Source organism: Styela clava, chromosome 7, assembly GCF_964204865.1.
Source record: "Styela clava chromosome 7, kaStyClav1.hap1.2, whole genome shotgun sequence".
Taxonomy (NCBI): domain Eukaryota; kingdom Metazoa; phylum Chordata; class Ascidiacea; order Stolidobranchia; family Styelidae; genus Styela; species Styela clava.
The window spans coordinates 17,255,082-17,273,104 of NC_135256.1; the positions used below are offsets into that span (position 1 = coordinate 17,255,082).

Here is an 18,023-nt window from a genome sequence, read left to right on the forward strand (position 1 = left end):
AATAATTGAAGATCTTTGGTAGTAATTTTTTTAACATCTTTGGACCAGAGAGAGTAAAGTTTTTATCGTACTGAATTCAAGTAAGGACATTTCAAAAAACTAGTACCTACATTCAAATCATGTTTGAAAAAAGCCAAAGAGATGATTTAAATTGCGAGTCAGTTCTGGGCTGGATATTTGATTTCATTCCGTCTTTAGAATAATAATCCAAAATATCAGCTTCAATAGTACGTCAGTATTAATTAAGAGAACAGTATTTCTCTATACCTTAAATTATTTCGCTGCTATTTATTAATCGCCATGGCAAATGAAAGTACAGTTTGCAAGTTTAATAACCAAATAATAATATTAGCCCAATCGATTTACAAATATGATTCAGTGAAACGTTTTTTACGTACCTGTGAATGCCTTGAAAATTTGAAGATTCGGAAGACTCGAAACACTCTTAGGGTAACAAATGCTCCACTGACATCTTCGTTATCAGTGATAATGAGGCCGATATAATACGGCAAAATGGCTACAACGTCTATAATACTCATGACTGAACGCATGAACTTACACCGGTTAGGTGCCGCAAATAAACGCAAAGAATATTCAAATGTGAAAATCATAACGCAAGCAGTGTCCAAACAGAAAAATACTAGCTGATACCGGTCGCTACATGGCAAAACCTCTACTGAGCCTGGAGGTTTACCGCACGGTATTGTCTCCACAATATTAGCAAACACCGATACGGCTATGAAAAACCCAGTAACGTAATAAAAAACAAGTGCCGGAGTACTGGCATGAGGATTTTCAAAAGCGGCCCATATACGCTTTCTAAGCGGTAAACGAGGTTTTATGGGTCCTCCGTTTAGTATTCCTCCGGGTCCATCCAACGCACCATTTTCTGGTTTATCATCGACTAAACGCTCTTGGTTTTCCCGTTTTCTGTCTCTGTAATCCTCGTAACAGCAATCCCCAATCATTTCGGGTATGATACCAAAAAACGCAAGTTCGTCGTCTATAGCCGAAATGCATTCCGTGCGCGGAAAGTGCATTCTACCTGTTCTATAAAATTGGAGAATATGTCGGAATATCTCTGAGTCTCTGTCAAAAAAGTATTCTTTTGTTTCCTCGTCGTAAAAAAAGTCTTTTTCAGAACTACCCAACATTGTCTCTGGATATTTTTCTAGTGTTTGTTTCCATGTTTGAAATCTTGATCCACTAACGTTCAGCGTTATGATTTCGTCTGAGGTTTTCCTTCTACTGTGTGGAACGGGTGGAAGTTCGCCAGCAGACACCGGGACCCAACCTGTTATTGGAAGAGATAAATACGTTAAAAGAATATTGAAATGCGGAGAGTAGTACATTCAATGCACACAAATAAAATCATTACGTCGTGTAGAATAATGATGAAATATATGGAAAGGAATAACATGTACAACGTCCAGTAAACTAAAATTATCCTGAGATTAAATACAGTTTCTATCTACTTTTAAGTAAAATGTCTTACAAAATTTCGAACATATCAACAAGCCTAAAACTATGAATGATTCCTTTATTCAATTAAATAAATAATGCATACTAAACAATATATATATATTGCACATATAATACCAATCACTTTGAAACCTAATGTGATAATCACAAAACTCGGTACATTAATCATCAATTTTCTACACACCATATTTTTCGAAATGTGATCTCACCCGGAAGATCAATTAGATAAAAACTGAATGATAATGAAAACGCCACTCTGGTTAATGCCGGAAACTTATTAGCAGAAACAGTAAAGTAGTTGCTAAAAGTAATCCAAGTAAAGCAAAAAATTAAACGATAATAAAACAATACCATGTGATACTGTAGAATCAAATTCATTGGTGTGTTTCATCTTTGTAGACACAGTCCTCGATGCACACAAGAGCAAAACTGCACTCAATGATACTCATTACAAGAATTCTACATTTCAACACAATCAATATCAATTCGACTGAACATCTTTTGCCTGACGACCAACTAACTGACTGATAGAACCCTAACGCACGAGTTCATCAACACCGCGATGTTTATTTATCAATAGGTTAACTGCGACCGTCGTCTTTCACTCATGAATAAACAAAAGTAAAGCACTTAAAAGGAAAAAGGGGATAACATTCCCCAAAGGTGCCTTTAGATTTGCGACTGAATGTCGGGGTTCCAATTAGTTAGCTTGTTAATTTTGAGGAAGTCAATAATTGAAGATATGTTGACACCCCCTGTCCCTTAATCCCATGCGCCTTGTGACGTCAAATCTAGGCAAGATGCTAACAACGCAATTCCCGTATTACCCGCATTGCAAAACCTATGACTCTGTTGGAATGAAGCCTTAAGGTAACGATTAGATTACAATAAAATTATATAATGAAATTTGGTTAATAAATCTCAGTAGGTTTACGTTTTGTTGTATCATATTGACGGACGGGGAAATCAAAACTGACACGATGTCAAGGGGAGATCATTCACCCATGGACCATTTTTGATCGTCATTGTGCGTCATATATTGAGGTATGGCAAAAGAGCCAATGACGAATTCATTTCAATTGACGATTTTTTTCTGTGAAATTGATTTATGTACGATAGTGGGATAAGCTGATCCTGTGATGTAGTTTGAAAAAGTTTTGAGGTCACTCATGATTTTTAGTAACAATGTTCATCTTCAGAACGAGTCCCAGTTAGGTATGGTCGATTCAGAATCGAATCTAATTCAACATCATGTTCCCTAATTTCTACAGAGGCCGTATTTTCTAGATTTGGAATGACAGGAATATTCTCACCGGCTTGAGTAATCATTTTGTAATGGTGAGGTAATGGATTTGGCTTGACAATTGCAAAAGCGCGAGATTGAAGATGAAAAATCTGACCTCCAATTCCAAATACCCTTTATAGTACCCTTAGTAACTTTGATTGCTGAATAACCCTGACATTTCTGAATATTTTATACATTTTGAAAAGCGGGTACTTCTAGTGCGCTACTTTGCTTAATATTAAGCAAATGTTAGAACCTTCAAGTCGGGGTAAAATTCAAATTTGAAAATTTTCAATGACAACAGAAGTTTTGGGTATTTCAACTGTACTCGGTATTGCAGACCCACGGAATAAAAGATGGTATTTTAAAAGCGACACTTGTGATGAAGGGATTCAAAATTTTGGTACATTTATTACTATGTATCTCAAGTCTACAAACATTTTAAATTAATAAACTCATTCAATGTTGTTTATCAGCGGCAATGAATGACTGTTTTGTTGTTGTACATTTACTTCAAAGCGCGTAAAATAGAATAAATCTACAACACAAAAACACGAATGTTTTAAACCTATTCATCATGTTTAAATCGACTATTGTAGGCGTTTTATTTTTAGATATTTATACAAAGGGGATAATTTTGTTCCATTCAGAAAATATTATCACAAGTACAAACAGTCAAGTAATGCCCATGGATAAAACAAATTGCCGACTTGTACATTATCTACTTGTCATGATTGGGAATCTCCAACTTAAAGTTCAACAGTCGTAGCAGACAAAAGTAGGAACATTTGCTGCGGGAATTGGTAGCCTACCATACGTTGTCCTGTGTATAAGTATCTTTGAAATTCAATCAATGAAAAATATGGACATTTCATTTTAGTAGTAAAGCCATATTTGAAATAGTCCACGCATTCCTCGGTAGTGAAATTGATGAAACTCATTTCTCTGGACAATTGGGCAGATTATTACAAATATTGATGGCCCGTGTGTAGATTCAACAAAAGTTGCTGAATTATTTGCTTGAAACAGAAAAGATTCAACTCGATATTTGTTGTATTTGGAATGGTTGACTTTTTGATACTTAGCTATTTTAATTTTTTGTTTCATTTATCAAAACATAAAAGTAATGGCTTTTTTGCGGACTAAGCAACAGTATTTACTAAGTTTACAAAATAAGAAGAAATATCCTTCGGGACCTAGTAGCGAGTTGCATAAAAAAAAAACGAAAATAAGTCATAAAATGCTAATACCACTGAATCCTAAAATAAAACAAAAAAATTGAATACTGAAATAAAAGCCCAGCGCATTAAAACATTAGATTATGCATTGGTTTTTAATTGGCGAATGATTGGTGGAAAGTTGCTTTACGATAAAATTCTACTTAGTTTAGTTGATTTTGTCTAACATAAAAGGTCCGGGACAGATTATTATCGTAATGTGTCGCCATGAATAATAGATAATCCCTGGAGTCGAGTATATTTTGTCGCGATGCCGTCCGTCGCGGTAAGTAAGCATTATTTCAAGTAGAAAGATCTTCGGGAAAGCAATGAGGAATGAACTTATAATCCGGCCATTAACGTTAGGCACTTAAAGGATAAACGAATTTAATAATTTGCAATTTTTAGAAAGGCTTTTCCTTGACTGTAATTTAGCCGTTTATAGAGTAAAATGAAGTTTCAAAAAATACACACGAATATATGTCGTGTTCCCTTGTTTTCGATCTTATCAAGATCGAAACCCAGGGTGCTACTGTGCGCAATTGGGAATCAGAAGCAAACGTAAAACAACTATTCTGACTTGCGACTAAGCTGTTTCGTCTGCTGTCACAAATTCTAATATGCCTTACTGTATCTGTTAATGTATTTTTGCATAGACCGACCAGGATTACTATTCCTCCTAGCTATATCACAAGTTCATTGTTACTCTTTCACCGTAGGAAAATAGTTGATCGTTTCTATAAAATGAAGTCAAAACAAACTTTATCTCGAATCATCAACTACTTTCTGTTTAGAATGAAATAGCGTGGATAGCGTGGCGTATTTGGAATGAACGATGAACGTAAAAATCAATCGGCGTAATATATAATTACGTAGTATAATTTCAACATTATAGTTTACGACCGTAAGTGCGTAACGGTAATTACAGAAGTTTAATGTGAATAATAGAGTCATTGTTCATAACAACACATGCAGATTAAACGATTTTAAGCATATTCTTCTTGACAATCATGGAAAGGGTCAAGGGTCGTTCTTCTGTGCAATGTATATACGATATGTTTTTGAACAACAATTTGTTCGATTTATCACAATATGCAAGTGAATGTTTAGAATTTTTTTTGGTCCACGGAACGTATTATGCCTGACACTCAAAGCTCGTATTATTGAATTTGTTCAGTTCAGATCAACTTTATACACTTTGATTAATTCTTTCTATCTAATTATAAATGTTTTTAAATGGTAAGTTGGTTCTAATAAGCTATTTTTATGAAGATTTTTTTCAATATCTTATTGCGGTTGGCTTAATATTTATTGCGGTTGGCTCAAAGACACGTAACATGTAGACCCAAGAAACGAGTCATGAAATGGTCTAAAACACTATTCTACTGAGTCAATTAAAAATTTGCCAATCCTTGTCTATGTTAGGCACAATGATTTTATTAATAACTTAAGTTGCGTAGATAGATAGATAACTCTTTTATATACTATGTTGTCTGCAGAACCTGGTGAGTTGTCGTTTGACTTCCCTTGGTTACTCATGCAATTACTTTCTGACAAACACTTTAGGAGTCCAAAACGACTACGGCATACAAACTCCTTACTAGTTCATTTCAATTTTTAAGGCCGGTTCTTACATGACATTAGAATGTGTTTTGCGTTGGATAAAATAGATGATTTTCTTTGCTTTTATCCGGTCATTTCATCTCATAAAACTACTATCAAAATTACTTAAAGTTGAAAATAAAAACGCCCAAACTTTACTATTATTCTGTTCGATCGATACGTCTGTTGAAAGAATCTTAAAGATTATACATTTCCAACATGAACAAGTTGGGCTTACCTTAATTTTTGAACATGAATATATCTATAGAAATGCCAATGGATTTTCGCTTGAATAATGGCATTAAAAACTCAAAACAAAAATATCTTTCGGCGTTATTCGGATGCCTTTATCGGCAGTTCACCTTGAAATTTAGATCTAAATATTTTCAAACGGGCGTGGGTATATTAACGGCGTCTGATCATGTTTTAGTCAAAACAAACCCATTCATGTCCATAAAAGCGATCAGAAACCATTTATTTAAAAACAGTATGACATTGTGTGTCTAAAAGAGAGACTACAGCCCATTTTACCTTTTCTTTTGTGGCGCCACAACGTATTGATATGGGAATAATAAATTAGGTTTGATTGAGCATGAATAGAATTGGATCTGGAATAAAGAGTTCTCAACGTATTGCGTCTCAAAGTTCAAATTATTTTCTATAAATAAGGGTTCAATTGTTGGAATAGGGATGGATATATAATCCAATGCAGTATCCTGGTCCTGGATGAAGTTTGAATTGAGAAAATAACCATTTAATTGATTGTCAATAGTTAGCAGCTATCAAAAACGGCTGCGTAAAAATGATTATCACTATTTGATTGAACAGAATATGTATTTTAACTGTGCTTTCCTCAAAGCTTCAGATAAAAATATTTCGGTTTCAAATCGGACTCGCGGCTGTAAAGTTAACTCCAATCACAACTCCATTTCATGAATGGATCAGGTCATTCAAAAGATGTTAATTGGGTTTGTGTTTATCGTTGTAGAAAAAGGGAGAACACACAAAAGTTAATGATCGCTAGTATAATTGGAAAACGATGGTGATTCGCGTGCGAAATCAATTTTTACATTCAAACTAGGCGTGTATAAAGAATTTGATTTATATTAAATTCAAAATAATGAGTACCCAAAAAATACCCAAAATTTAATAATCATATCAAGATAATCAAAACTATTATTATAATGTGAAATCAATATACATGTAAAATATTATGAACTGAAATTTGCCATATTGAAATTTGCGTTTTGATAAAAACAAGTTAAATAAATTGCGGGATAGAAACCAAAATTAGTCAGATATCTGTACTTATTATTCGAAGCCATCTTCAACGACTGGAACTCAAATTTACAGAAAAAGGACACCGATGCTTTATTACACTGCTGATATGCACCAGGCGATTCACGCAATCAATCTAGTAATAGTTGACAAGTCTTCCACTGCAAAAATCTCAATGCTACATTAATAATGAGTGCACGCGATATTCTCTTGAAAATTAGGGAAAAAAGATTGAAAAAACATTTCGCGAATAGAATCGATGAATATTCGATACGTCTTGAATTTGTCAGTGATCTATCTACTCCTTGCGTTCTGGTAGACGTTGGAATAGGTGAAGTACCACTGGGATACAAGAGTTGTTTCAGGTCGAAGCAAGCGGTTCATGTCCCCTACCGGACCTTTTAGATTTCAGCCGGTATTATGACGACACATCTAGTAGTATGACGTCACTTTTGATTTTAACTGGTGGGTATACCTAATAAAGATCAGAAATGTGATACAATGCGATGAGTTACAAAATATGGTTCGAGATTAGAGCAGATTATACCACCGGATGCAAAATACATCTAAAATTCGATGCGTTTTCCCGGGCATAGCAAACGCGAAGGATTCACAAAATCGTCGTGTATAGTATAATAAAATTGATATTGATCTTCCAAAAATACATAATTGCATTTTACGTGTTGTCATTACATTATCAACGGCTACATGAACGTGTCTTCGGTATGCCAGACTTCTTGTGCGTCCCATTTGCATACGTCGATATTTTAATACAAATCGGAAATTTCACTAGCATTTTGAAGTTATAGTCAACGATAGTAACTCATATACTCCATTGACAAATTTAATGTAGTTAATATAATGTAACGAAAATAACTTTTGCTTGTATAATAACCTGGAGATATGAATGAGGTGCAAAATCGTGAAAAGTCGTGATTTTTTTTCGTTTTTCATGCTGATTGTTAACTTTCCTGGTCAAAACGTAGAGACATTTTTATGAACTTAAAAAAAAAAAAACTAGGCACGGAAACGCACATCATGAAAACGATCACAGATAGCTTAAACATAACTTTATTACAATTTATTTGTATTTATAGTACAAAATATCTTGAATATTATTGTTTTTTTTACACGAATGAGTATACGTGTCTGCGATAAAACGAGTGTCCGGCCCCCGTGTCATCTACCAGACGCATGGGAAATTTTTATTTTTTTTATAACAGATACATTAAGCAATTGAAAATCTGTTTCGCGCTGAAACTGCACACGTGTTTCCCATGTCATCTTTGCCCGGAACAAGGCTTTAGACAAGCAATCCCTCACGTGATGTTATGTTTGGATTGTGAAGAAAAACCCGTTTGATACATAATGGGGGTGACGAGTCGGGTTTAAAACTGGAGCGCCGGATCAGCAACCTGTGAAGTCAAGCTATATCATCGTGACTAGGTTCCGTTGCCGTTTAGACCCTCCAAACCACCTTGCTCATTAAATCTAAACCATGACGTGATTTAAATACATGAATCCGTATAAAATGTAATGAAGGACTATTGAAAAAATAGATGGAACTGCTTACGTCATTGCGGTTACAAGATGCCTACATGTCTACTGTGCGTTTTCCGTATTTAATACAAGGAAAAAACTTGGCACCGATAAGAGTTTCATCACGTAGGATCCCAATTATGCGACAGGTTTTGTAAGCCAAACTTTTTGGTTCTATGCAGCCGAGACATTGAATGCAATATTTTTACAACTTTGCCGAGTCAAGTTTCAAAACTGTTGACATTAAGTCATTTTACCGGATAGTTGGAATCAACAGGATTGTGTAAAAGTTAACCACAATTTACGAACACGATATACCATAAACCGATAATTGGGTGAATCTTCCATTCGCCGAATTCCATCACGTGCCGTGCAATCTTGCGTGTATACACATAAACGCATCTCCTCATTAGTGGTTCAAAGTTCGGAACCCACATTTACGCACAAGATAAACTAATTTCATCGAACCGAATAATTGTCAACCAACACAATAGGAATTAGGTCCAGAATGGATGACAAACGAATCGCTTCATATATCTGGTCATTTTATGCAAAAAGGAGTTTACAATAGGAATTAGAAAACCTACGCTATATTTTATACCTATGAACAATACAAAAAATGATTATATACTTATTTCATTCTGGTTGGTGTATCATAATTAGCAAAAATCATTCTGCTCTTCGATCTTGTACATTAAGCCTATTCCCTTGGGTATGTTACGCGAAAATAACGAGAGTGTTCTCTCTGCATAACAGTGCCCAACATTTGTAAGAAATTGTGACAGGCGATAAAACGCAGGGAACACTAAAATCAGCGCAGGTTGGCTTCAAAGCGCTGGCTCAAGGTAACGTCAATATCAATGTACGTGCGTTTCCACCCAATATTATGGGTGAATTCATTTTCACAACAAAGACACATTGATGTGCTTTTATTATCCTAAGTTGGGGATCAGTTTTCAAAATGGCGGCCAACTACCTACTGAAAAATGACGACAGGTAAACTGTATGAAACCAATATGTGGAATCGGGATTGCCATATTGAAATTGATCTTTGTTAATACCGAAAACTGCGCGGTTTAGATAGAGATATTTCAAACATAAGGTAAATAGTATAAATAAACGTATGTTTTGCTTTCGACTTTTCATATATATTCTCATACTCAAAACGCGGCAAGCGATCAGGCGTCCATGTTAGGATAACATTAGGACCCCTCTTAGCATGTTTTAGTCATAAACTGTGTGTTTCAGCGTGAGTGATTGAGAACGGAATAGAATTCAAAATCAAGTTTATCAATATATAATAGCCAATGAAAGCAAACAAACATTAAGATCCAAAGCAAACCTTCACCTGAAAATACGATGAATTAGTAATGGACTTTGGTCAGCATACTACATTATTTATGAAAGCTAAGTACCTGCACTTTGGCACTACCGCGATGCAAATGAAAGTATGGTTTTAAATACTGGTTTCGGAATGTCAATAATGCATTATTTTAAAAACCATCATCTTTTATACACTGTAGAAATTCAACTCCCTTTTCACCAACATTTTACGGTAAATTAATCAAACATTTTCATATCCAACTCGTGCCTCAGAAATTACGTTATTTGTCGTGTTTCTGCCATTTACACAATTAAAATGGATCACATAAAATAAATACACTGCTTTATCACAGTACAAACCAACTTATCAGATGTTCTCAGTTTTAACTGTACAAATTTAAACAAAGACATTCATAGGAAATTAAAAATTTTACCAAATTCAAATCCTGACTTCGATTAAAAGCGAATGGAACGGCAAAATAAGGCTTGAAACCATGACTTCAAAAACAATTGGAATAATCAGTGAACTGAATATTGATGCGAATGTAACCTTTCATCAGAACGTGGATTGTTCAATTTGAATGAAAAAATGAAATGCGCGAGGAATCTTGTCTATTCTAATACTAACTTTAGTTGCCTATAGCATAATTTCAAAAATGATTGTCAACGGCAAATTTACGTACCATAGCATTGCTAACGACTTGAGTTACAAATACATTTGCTTGTTGCTCTTACTTAAACAAACTTGTAAATAAGACTATATTTTAAAAAAAAACGACAGTATACTACTGCAAATGGAATAATATTTATCACTAGAAGTGTTATAAGAATGTAAGTAAATCTCTTGAGTCATTCAAAACAAATTAAAAGCAATCACCCTGCAATTCCTCTGTAATAATTTTTCATTTCACAATGCAGATATAGAGTGCTAAATGAATAAAATAGGTTTCCGGTTATTGAACTTACCGATCGCAGCTGCCCTTGCAAACGGTAACCACGCTGCAACAGCGCTCGCCATGTCTTCGAATATAATATCTTCAGATTATCTTTTGAAGTTCTAATAAAGTTCGTTATTACTTGACCATATCACTATAGACGTACAGCAATACAAATATGAACTACACTTCTCAACAGTTAATATTGAATATGACTGAAATATTGAATATAAAAGAAAATCAGAATAATGCATCTTTTCAACATTGTTTAATGTATGTTCCTCTGGTAATTTACCATTTTTATCAGGCATATTCATACTGGTGTCTAATTTAAGCTATATGGAAGCGGCAACGAGACATCGTTCTGATACTAAAGCTAGAAATGGCAGCAAGCTTTCAGGTTCGGCGTAGAATACCACGTACTTTTGTAACCTTTGCGTTGCTCGACTGCCTAGAGTAGACTTGAATTCGATATCTCTAGTTCACAATGCCAACATAATCTAGATCTCGAAACTAGAATCTGTGTCATAACCAAACCATATTATTTCATCGTATGATTATTTATTAGAATATAATTTATTGGATTAGGCAGACTGCTCCGGACATTTTTTTTACAAATCAGCTAGTTATATTATATACTGTATATATAATTCCATGGTTGTGAAATACAAATATACTATGATCGCGAGACTCGTATATACCGTCTGTAGTTTTGAAGCGTGAGTTAAAAAATACCGGTAATTATTTGCCCGTGCGTCAGTTTTAATTATGAATAATACATTTTGAGGTGCATTTGAAACGATTGATGGTTTTCAACTTTTGAAAATGATGAATTGGTGGGTATATCGATTGTTCAGGTAACTTTCAGATACTTTTTAAAAATTCATAAAATAAAGTTTCAATAAATAGTTTATCATAAGCGTTATGACCTGTATGACCTATAAAAGTATTCAACCCAAAGTTTTTTTTGAATTCAAAATGTAAGGTTTCTCAATGTCAAGGCAACCGTCTTAAAATTGCCTGGCAGACTATTAATTTCATTTCACACGAATTTGGCAAGTATGATAGAATTCCAACCCGAATGCCGTCATTGACGAAAGCTTTTTGAAAGACATTTGGAATGCAAACGTCATTAAATATAACGGTACCGAATATTATTAAATCCTCTAAAAGAAAACCATTCATGTGAAACTAAGCCTCCAACATATTGTGTATTCTAAACTCCATTTATCTCCAACAATTATTGTCTAAAATTACGAATCATTGCGTGCTAATCCATAGTGTTATACATCTATGCCTGTCACATAGCGATGCGGGCTGTCGATTCGACCTAAAACTAATAGCAATGACTAATATCCGAAATCGGAATTAACTACGAAATATTTCCGAGTGAGTTTTGTTAAAATCAACCTGTTCATAGACTGACCGTTTTGAATGATTTATAGCAACCAGCCGGTTGTACACCAACCAAATCCGACTCATGAATAAAATATCTCAAATCTGAAATTCATGACATAGATGACGGATCAATTGTTGTGTTGCGAAGTAACACAAACTTTTTGATTGATGCTAAACAAGTCGGACATGTATGAAACCAGATGCGCATACCATGTCAAACAATCATGATTATCTACGTATCACTCTAATAATACATTGGGCAAACGAGAACGTAAAAAAATTAAAATGAAGTATACCCTAAAAATTTATGATTCCTTTATATGCATGTTAAATCTCATCTAGCACCAATTCCACAGCTTACGGTATATAACTCGACTATAAGTACGACTGCCCGGTTAAACTGAAATTAGTTCTACACGCATAAAAGCGTTTTGCGTTTCCGTAAGTAACGTAAAATTCAAGTCACGTGTGACGCTATCCGTTCTTTAATTTTAGCGTACAGTAATTCTTTTTTTTCGCCAAAGATTGGCTAAATCGATATTTAATGCTTTAAACTTATAGTAAATGATTCCCGTAGGATAGGGTAGGAGAAGTCACTATACACTCATTATAATATCTTTCTATCGATAAACTTATTATTCCTGCCCTTAACGATGTTTGTGAATAAGTGACACATCTGCTGTGTATTTGTTAGGTTGTGAGCCGTTTACGGCGGAAAGTCGGGATTATGGGATGCCAAATGTAAAACCAATACCTGCCCCACATCTGTGTTTTAAGTGATGACGTTAAACTCTGATAAGCAATAATACACAAAAATAAGCAATAAATGAATGGATCAAAGATTTCGTTTCACCATAAAAATTTTAATTTCGTGCAAAGAGGGTATGGGTGCAAACTATCATACGAGCTAAGTAAATACATTATGAGGATTCGTCTTGACATTGCTCTGAATAAACTGTTTAGAATATTGATAATTTTGGAGATCGTACGTCTACTTGGTGTTACTTTACCACTGATATTCATGATATACCATCTCCATATTTTCTAAAGTATTGTAAATTTCTGCGATCTACTGCCGCACTAAGTTAGAAAAATCCGTACCGATGTCTACAGCACAGCCCCAACTTGACCTTCAGGTGCTGAATATTTGTTTATACTCCAATAGAAAACTGATCCTCCTGACAATTTGTCTTTGACAGCAATCACGTTAGAGAATTTTATATGCTGGCGCTAATTTACTGAACACACTCGACTGGTAAAGACGGCGTCGCGACGGCAGCCGACCATGAACACCAATAGCTAGGCAAAGAGAATCTGTCCAACGCGATCACGCGCTTGGCCTCGCTCTCATGGTGTAGAAAAGCATCTCTCACATTCGTGTAGATTGCTAGGCGCTCATATAAGGAAATGTACTGTGCAAAAGCCATCCCTTGTCATGGTACCCCACGTGCATAATCAATCATTTGGTCGTTTCCCCGAGATTTGCATTTAAACAGAAACACAGTTCAGTTGTCAATTCGCATTAGTCCGCTATGTATTCATATTTGTTAACATTGATTTTTGTGCAAAAGCTATCATTTCGCCAACTAAGAAAATATAAATCTTCCCGGTATTCACGAGAGAAATTGAATTAATTCACTCACAAAAGTATAAAGTCGAACCTACAACTATACTCCCCTAACAAAGTGAATGTTAACATTAGGATGAACAACAAAACTTGTCGCATATTCAAAATTGTTCACATATTATTGCTTCACCATTTCTTCTTTTTAGTAATATTGATTTATTTTAGGCATGATCTTATTTATTAACTAAATAGTGTAAATTTCTGTTCAGTGATGTCAAGATAAATTCGGAGCACATACATACTACAGTTAGAACCTGGATCTAAGTGTTTGGTGTTTATCGGCACTAACCTTGCTGGTCATATTTCAGGATAGTTGTCTCCGTCATCGACGCAGCAATATCGCCATCTGGCGACTCTTCTTCAAAGCAGGATAGCATATTATCATCAGGATCGGTGGCCATATTTGTGTCTTCACTGTTTATATGGTTAATTTCTCGATTATTTAATTCCTGTGTATCTTATTTCCATATTAGAGACTTGTCAGAATTAGTAGTACTGGCTTGTTATACAAACCGTAGTCGACATTATTGGAAAAACAAGAACAAGAATCTATGAAAAACGTGACATACAATTCTAAATATAAAAAGAATAATGTTTTGTGAGTGCGTTTCTTAGTTCATCAGATACATCAGTACATCTTTTTTTTATAAATTGAATGTTGAAAATACGCCATTTACTTAAACCTTTTCCAGTATATGTGTCAATGTCTATTCACGTCGTTTAGTAAGTTGGAAATTTTCGAGGGATAATGAACGTAGCCTACTTGACTCCGCCAGTCTCAAACCTAAGTACTGTATATGATTATAAGCTGTGTTGCATACCTATTAGTAGAAATCAAACTAAAATAAATATGATATTTACCTTTACCCAACCATATAAATGCATAAACATATTTGGAGATTAATGTTACTGGTCCAACGCGGGATAAAGTTTCACGTTACATCTTGGAAATATAAACTTGCCCTCACCGTGATTTGTACCATTTTGCTGTATGCGCAATCTCGCGTCTTATGTACCCCAACGGTTCATTTATTGTTTGATACTATTTATAGACGATGCAAACAGCTAATGAACTACATATTCTTGTTGTATGGGAAATTGAACTCGCTGCTCATCTCCTAATTGCTTTTAACAAACATTTTTACTTTCGAAAAATTAAGGGTAAAAAACCTCAACTCAACGCCTCAACTTAAAAAAAAAAGTTTGTGAGTGTGCTTAAAAGAGTGTATGTAGGTAGATACGACATGGTTCAGTCCTTTTTAGCAGAAAATTGAAAATAGTTCGATAAATTTAGGATTACGATAAACTGGCAGGTATCATGACACATTGTGTTTGTTCATTCGAGCGTTCATGACTTTGTAAAATAATAGACTATGTTAGCATTAAGTAGCATATAAATGTCTCATTTACACACACAAAAAGTTATATATATATTTATGAATAGGTTTTGGACGTTGAGAAACAAGTTTTGAGAATCTTGCCCGCAGTTCGTGTGAAGAGAGGATATAGCTACATGTCTATAATTTGACCTGTCATTTAAACTGATAAAGAAAATTAAAGCCAACAGTTTCAATCCGGTACCTGAACAGCTCGTAGCTTTATGGGTATTCCGATCTAGTATGCTCTATTCCACTCCTTATTTTCAATATCTGTCTACTTCCAACCTAAAGCATACTCGTATATTAAACAATTATATATATATATATATACATATATATGTAGCCTACAGAGAAAAGTTGTCGAATTGAACAACAACAACTTTTTGTAATCAAATGTAAAGCCTTATCAAACCTTATCCTTCTACACTCACAATTTCAACAGGTACGTACGCTTCTGTGTCAGCTAAATCGTTTGAAGTGCAAACGCCGAAATAGGCTATATCACCGAACCCGCAGCAATTGATTGTCTTAAGCAAATTGCAATACCTAACATAATATTGATCAGACGCGATCTGTGCTTAGGTCACGTTTACTATGACTAATTCATACTACTTATGAAAGAAAACAACAAAAATAAAAGAATTCTGACTAATAACTTCAATCACAAAGCACTTTCATCGAAAACCTTTCTTGTATCAATCATACTGTTTGCATTGAGGCTGTCTAACCGTTTGGTCATACATATGTAGAACCTTTTTCTGTATATACCACATGCTTTAAAATTGAAGACTGATAGTTTGATTTAAATTGATGAAAAAAAAATCAGCTTCCTAGATACATTATATTTTATAGGTAGCTTAAATAGCTAGGATAATATCAGGTTGTACGTTGAAAATAAATAATAATCGATCATTGATTGATTTGTTGAAGACATTAGTAGTATATGATGTTGTCCAGAATTGGTAAATTACTCCACAATACTCCACAAATACTCCACAATACTCCACAAATACTCCACAAATACTCCACAATACTCCACAATGCTCTTTCTCCACATTGCTCCACATTCACATTGCTCTACATGGACAGGACATGTCTTTTTCGGTAAGGTATTAGAGTATTCGCTAAAGGGGTCAGGGGTGTTTCTCTCTCGCTCGATAAGACCTTGACATGAGAATTGGGAGAGAGAAAAATAGCGCTATTGTTTAATTTTCGCCCTTTAATTGATAAGACTTCGAGGAATTAGGAGAGAGAAAAATCGCGCTATTGTTTAATTTCGCCTTTTAATTGATAAGACTTCGAGGAATTGGGAGAGAGAAAAATCGCGCTATTGTTTAATTTTCGCCCTTTAATTGATAAGACTTCGTCAAACTGGGGAGAGAGAAAAATCGCGTTATTGTTTTAACGGGGTGGAATCGCTTGTCGCGTTATTGTTAAACGGTGGTGGAATCGCTTGTATAATCGATAAGACTGGAGGCGAACTGGAGAAAGAGAAAAATCGCGTTATTACTTTATGGGGGTGTAATTAACCGTATTTTCGCTCTCTTGATCGATAAGACCTCAGCGTGATGAAGTGAGTTACCGTGAATAATTAGATAATAAAACTGCGTGAGAAGATCTGCGCAATCGTTTTGTTTAAATGGAATAGTGTCTTATTATAAACGAAGAAAGAGTTTGTTGAAACTTGATCAAGGCGAGAAAAACATCATGATTGCTTGACCAGCATGATAAACTGTTTACTTTGAAATATTCTGACGCTTATGAAGAAAATATCAGCAATGTTTGTAAATGAATCTGCGCCATCGTTTTCTTTTAATGGCTTGTGCCGTAAACAACAAGACTTGCTGTGTAGCGCTGTTACACTGTTTGTTTTTATAAAGAATGTAAAAGAGAGAAAAATTATTTACAGAAAAATCTAGTTATTTTTACGATTAAACAAAATCGGAAATATATCACTCCGTGAATTTACAGGGAAATTAACTAAACAGTGGTGATACAGTAAAATGAAACGAAACCTTAAACAAAGGAATAAAAAATGAAATGCGAGTGGGATTGCTGAAATTTTGACGATGAATTTTATCCGGTTATTTGTTAACGTATGCTTTTTTACTAAATATCTCGTTAAATATGATGAAATAGATTCAGCGTGACAAGTAAAACCCTCATCTGGTGCTTATTTTATTGGAATATTGTTGCGATTATGAATGAAAAGTCGGTTAGGTTTTTAAGGTTTGCAGCTTTAATAACAAAACTAACGCAGTATCCACCATTTCGTGTAGTATCAGACCACATAATTTATTTTATACCACTGGTCGTACTATGCGGGGCGGCTTTGTAGTTTTAACATATTGAGACTGTTGTGTGAAAGGTTCCTCAGAAATGAAGGAAATGTTTTATGCTTTGGCGTGCGATTAATTTTAATGAGTGAAGTAGAAAAGTTTAAATGTTAGTTGAACTGCGGTAATTCTTGCGATGGTATCTAATTATACCTCATAAAAATTCAGCATGCGTCAATTTATTAGCGTGTGCATATTTATTAACAAATCTTCAAATGTGGTAAATATTGAATGCTCAGTAATGAACTAATAAAATTATTTTGTTAATACTTCTGACATTTGAAACATTGGTATAAATTTTATGTAAAGATAAAATGTTGATTAAGCAGTTGGAACGATTCTTTTTTTGCTTGGATTTTGTTTAGTCGACCAGAATGAAAGTTGTATTGCCCGTAACCGATTTGCTGAAAATTGACAGAGCTGTTTCTATTTTAGTATTTTATTATGATAGAATTAATTTGGCCCCGTATTACACTCGGCAGAGATGTAGCTACGTAATATGCATATGAGTGTAACCATGTTACGATACTAAAATACCGCTATGGCCATGATAAAAATTACAGAGATTTTGTTTTTATTTATGAAACATGTATACAAACAAATGGCGGTTACACACATGTAT

The 18,023-nt window shown here is 34.5% G+C and overlaps 1 protein-coding gene across 3 annotated transcripts in view; it reads right to left on the reverse strand.

Moving 5' to 3' along the window:
• Positions 1 to 14,243, reverse strand: part of LOC120328022 (potassium voltage-gated channel protein Shal-like) — a 36,831-nt gene extending 22,588 nt beyond the window's left edge. The window contains exons 1-2 of one of the 3 annotated variants that reach the window (XM_039394397.2): positions 13,976 to 14,243; positions 399 to 1,294 (exon numbers count right to left, since the gene is read on the reverse strand). In XM_039394397.2, coding sequence (XP_039250331.2) covers positions 399 to 1,294; positions 13,976 to 14,087 — 1,008 coding nt within the window. In that variant the 5' untranslated portion in view covers positions 14,088 to 14,243. Of the gene's footprint in view, positions 1 to 398; positions 1,295 to 1,833; positions 2,949 to 10,692; positions 10,876 to 13,975 lie in introns of those variants that run through there. The other 2 variants (XM_039394398.2, XM_039394399.2) reach the window with 2 other exon arrangements.
• Positions 14,244 to 18,023: the final 3,780 nt, after the last annotated feature.